Source organism: Borostomias antarcticus (genome assembly GCF_949987555.1).
Source record: "Borostomias antarcticus genome assembly, chromosome: 17".
Taxonomy (NCBI): Eukaryota; Metazoa; Chordata; class Actinopteri; order Stomiiformes; family Stomiidae; genus Borostomias; species Borostomias antarcticus.
The window spans coordinates 6,896,492-6,901,189 of record NC_140250.1 but is presented as its reverse complement, the minus strand read 5'-3'; the positions used below and the strand labels follow the sequence as shown (position 1 = coordinate 6,901,189).

Below are 4,698 nucleotides of genomic sequence, written 5' to 3'. Positions count from 1 at the left end.
ATAAAAAGGAACTGGACTTTTTAAAAAATCATTCCCACCCGTAGCCCCGCCTCCTCCAGCTGGCGAACCAGGTTCTCTCGCTCGTGGGCGGGGAAGTGCCTGGCGCCCACCTCCTCGTCGCCCAGTCTCTGTCTGGTGATGGTCATCCTCAGGAGCTGGGGGAGGTGAAACACAGACACACACACACACACACACACACACACACAGCCAAGCACTGATATATCCTCTGTTTGTGTGTGTGTGTGTGTGTGTGTGTGCGTGCGCGCGCCTGTGTCACCTTGTTGTCCCCTTGGGCCTCGGCCAGTCTCTGATTCAGCTCCTTCACCTCCTCCGCTAGCTGTCTCCCCCGCTCCCGCGCCTCCCTCACCAGCTGGGCCAGGTTCACCTGCACCCCACAGGACCAGAGGGGGGAGGAGGACAGAGCAGGAGAGACGGAGCAGGGAGAGAGGGAGGGGAGATAAGGAGAGATGAGAGAGAGAGTAGGGAGAGAGGGAGGGGAGATAAGGAGAGATGAGAGAGAGTAGGTAGAGAGGGAGGAGAGATAAGGAGAGATGAGAGAGAGAGTAGGGAGAGAGGGAGGGGAGATAAGGAGAGATGAGAGAGAGAGTAGGGAGAGAGGGAGGAGAGATAAGGAGAGATGAGAGAGAGAGTAGGGAGTACAGATAAGGACAGATAGAGTGGGAGGGAGAGGATGGAGAGATAGGATGGAGGCCAGAGGGAGAGAGGGAGGAGGGAAAAGGAGAGCGAGGGATAGAGAAGGGACAGAGGGAGGAGGGAGGGGATGGAGAGATAAAGGACAGAGAGGATGTAGAAGGAGAGATAGAGGAGGGAGTGCCTTAGAGAGAGGAATATAATGCTTGAGGTGTTAACCCCCCCCCCCCCCCCCCCCCCATAGACTTTCAATGGCGTGTGCATGTGATAGATCACAAACCATTCAATATTACAGTTTCTGAAATAATATACAGTATGTATCAGTGACCCAGAACTGGGTAAAACGATTCACTCAAACATTTTAAAGTAATTGAGATGCATTCGATTCGCCTCACAGTAGACACACATGAAACCGACCCATTTGTTTCATTACACTGTGTATGGTAAATCAAGCTCACCCCAAGTATTTGACAGTAACTGGTCCAGGGCTGTAGGGAGCCTGTACGTACGGCAGCAACTCACCTGATTCCGCTTCTCTGGGGGTAAAGAAGGGTCTCCATCCTGAAATATGGCACAAACTAAATTACACTATGGCTGCAAACAACCACTGGAAAAAGACTAGGTAGCCTGAGGTATCAAACATATCAGAATATTGAAATATGAAAGCCTCTTTAAGACCTCAGGCAATATTAAATATCATTACTTTCTTAAAATAATGGCCTAAGTTTTTTGAGGAACATGATTTTTTTTTGCTTAAGTCAGGGGTGCCCACACCTTTTCAGCTTGGGAGCTACTTTTAAAATGACCAAGTCCAAATGATCTACCTACATTAAAAATGCTAAACATATTTTTATATATATATATACACTGAGTATATCTTATGTTGGTATACCTTGCATACCTGCATGAACCCGTATGGCACAATACAACACAACATTTTTGGTCATTAGCCTACCTTACTCTGATGACTTGCACTGAATGGAATCAGCCAGGGTTGCATAGTCCGGGCAGTAGCTGCTGGTAGCCATCCTCAAGCAGGCCTCCAAATGATCATCAGTCATGGTGGAACGGTATTTGGACTTAATAATCTTCATGTGGGAAAAGGCTGACTCACATAAATAAGTGGAGCCAAATAATGCAGTCAAGAAGGTAGCACATTTCCTCATGTTTGGGTACTTTTCCTCTGTGAGTAAGTTCCAGAACTGTCCATGAGCCCTGGCCTTCAGCTGAATGTCAGCTTGTAGTGTCAACATCTCGTCCTCCACTCCAGACGGGTTCAGGTGAAACAGCGTTGCGATTTTTGATGCGAGTGAATCAACCTCAACATCTTCCTGAAATGGGTAGCACATAAATGTAGCGACTAGCTCGAGTACAGCAAAGTCTTGAAAGCGTTTGTCAAACTCTGATACAATTGTCCCAATCTGCTCTGCGAAACGCGCACTGTCAAGTTGCGCACAAGCCTTCTTTTGCATCTCCAACTCTGACGCAAGGTTTTGGAAGTTCGCCAAATCATGGCGCTGCAGTTTTGAGGACACATGTTGCAATTTTCGTTTGAAAGCATTAACTGAGCTAATCATATTGACCACGGTTTTGTCTTTTCCTTGCAGCTCTAAATTAAGATCATTCAACATGTTGGTCAGATCGGTTAAAAATGCCAAGTCTAGCAGCCACTGATCGTCATTTAGTTGGTTGTATTCTGCATGTTTAGTGACAAGGAGAAACTCTTTTATCTCCGGACAGAGCTCTCGGAACCTCTGCAGGAATTTCCCCCTACTAAGCCATCTCACATCAGTGTGTAGCAACAACTCAGAATGGTCGCAGTCGGCCTTCTCCAGATGCGAACGGAACAGTCGTCTTTGAAGAGATCTGGCTCGAATAGAACAGGCGATCTTCATTGCTAAATCCATTATTTCTTTCATGTTAAGCATTTTTGCGCATAATGCTTGTTGGTGTATTATGCAGTGATAATTAAGGAAGTCGGGGAAAGCATCGTCCTCCCTGCACTTGGAAATAAATCCATTCGAGCGGCCAACCATTGCAGGCGCACCGTCGGTGGTGATTGACACCAATTTACACAGAGGGAGCTGGGTCTTCTCGATGAAGTTTTTGAAAGACTGAAAAATGTCCTCTCCCCGCGTGTGTTCTTTCAGGGGCAGGATTGTTAACAGCTCCTCTTTTGCAGTCATATCTGTAAACACCATCCGAATGAAAATGCACAACTGAGCTGTATCACTTATGTCTGTAGACTCGTCCAATTGCAGTGAGAAACAATCGCAGTCCGCAATGTCCTTCTGAAGCTGCTGTGTCAAATCCTCGGCCATGACTTCACAGCGCCGTGTAACTGTACTTCTTGATAGCTGGAGAGCTTTGATTGAAGTTAATATTTCCTGTTTGTTTTTAAAGTCCCGAAACAACGAGTCAGCTGCTTCAACGAATGCCTCTTTTATCATCTCTCCATCTTGGAAGGACTTCTTGTGCTTAATGATGGCGTGACTCACCCTGAACGATGCTTCGGTGGCTGCCTTCGCTTTTGAAGTCACCTTCGTGAACAATGCCTGCTGTCCGGACAACTGTGATTTCAGTTCCCTCACCTTTCTCTTTCTCTGCTCGCTTTTTGGAGGGAAGTCAGTGTCGTATGTTCTGTGAACGGTCCGAAAGTGCCGCTCCACATTTCCCTTCTTCGAAATGGCGATAGCAGATTTGCAGATAAGACAAATGCACTTCGAATATGACATCGTGAAAAAAAAGTCCTCCTCCCATTCTGTATGAAAGTTGTACGTTTTTGGTTTCTTACTTGGTCCAGCTTCCCCACTCATTTTTATACCCTTTTTAATAGTAAAATTTGAAGGCTAATTAGGTAGGCTAATCAGCTCGCCGGAGAATTGCAACTGGCGCGCATGCGTGGTGAACCGTGTGTTTGAAAAGATGAGATCTCAGACTGGCATACCTGTACGTCAATCAAGTGGCAAATGCCATAGTGAGGATGGATGATAGGCTAACTTTTTTGGGGGGGCGGGGGGTGTTTATTATTTTTTTTCAATGCCATGCGATCTACCCACACTACCTTTGCGATCGACCGGTCGATCGCGATCGACGTATTGGGCACCCCTGGCTTAAGTCATCTCATGATGCTGACCACCTCTGCAAAAAACAAAACTTAGGACATTATTTCAAGAAGGTGATGATATACAATAATAAAAATGTGCTGAGACGTACGATGAGCTCTCTGTATTTCTTCTTGAGTCCCTGGTGGCGTTCTCGTAGCTGATTGGCCATGAGCTTGTACTGGTCTCTCTCCTGCTGGCAGGTGTCCAGCTCCTTGGACAGGATCAGCAGGGCCTCCTTCTTGCTCTCCAACTTGCGCTTACACACCAAGAACTACCCGGGGAGGACGGGACATACACACGCACGTACACACAGACACACACGCACGCACACACACACAGACACACACACGCACACACACACACACACACACACACACACACAGACACACACTTCATTAGTCCATCTGGATCAGCAGGTGGTCAGTACAGGGGATGGGTCTCTCGGATGTGTCTCTTTGATGTGTTTGACGGGCCATACAGTCCCCGGTACTTAAAACGCACATGAAGGCTGCCAGTCATCCCACTGATCTGCCCTTGTGTGAGCAGCGCGTAGCCTACAGGTGTATGCCACCTGGCTGTAACCAGACCTGTCAAACTCCGCCCATGCCTGTTCCACCAGGTTGAAGAACAAAACACTGCATTGAGTTATGAGATAAGAAACCACACAGGCCTACCTCGGCGAACCCTATCCTGCATACAGAGGACTGTTGAATTGAGAAATATGCATATCTCCCTTTATGCAAAGGATATCGAGCTGATAGCTAGAATTTAGGCATTTCCCTGCATTTAAATTGTGTTGAAAGCTTGTGTCACTTAAAACATTTGAAATTCAAAGCATCCTTTAACACTGTGTGGACTACGTAAAGGGTAACTATAAATGACATTAGGTTGGGAATTGGGAGAAAGCATATTCTTTGCATATTTGCTAGGCCTACATAGG

At 46.8% G+C, this 4,698-nt stretch overlaps 1 protein-coding gene across 1 annotated transcript in view; it reads right to left on the bottom strand.

Moving 5' to 3' along the window:
• The window catches only part of ccdc149a (coiled-coil domain containing 149a), a gene marked incomplete at its 3' end in the record, with an annotated part of 19,522 nt that extends 15,527 nt beyond the window's left edge, over positions 1-3,995 (bottom strand). Inside the window, exons 1-4 of the mRNA XM_084451980.1 lie at positions 3,868-3,995; positions 1,174-1,212; positions 278-385; positions 39-155 (exon numbers count right to left, since the gene is read on the bottom strand). Coding sequence (XP_084308106.1) covers positions 39-155; positions 278-385; positions 1,174-1,212; positions 3,868-3,927 — 324 coding nt within the window. The 5' untranslated portion in view covers positions 3,928-3,995. The remainder of the gene's footprint in view (positions 1-38; positions 156-277; positions 386-1,173; positions 1,213-3,867) is intronic.
• Positions 3,996-4,698: the final 703 nt, after the last annotated feature.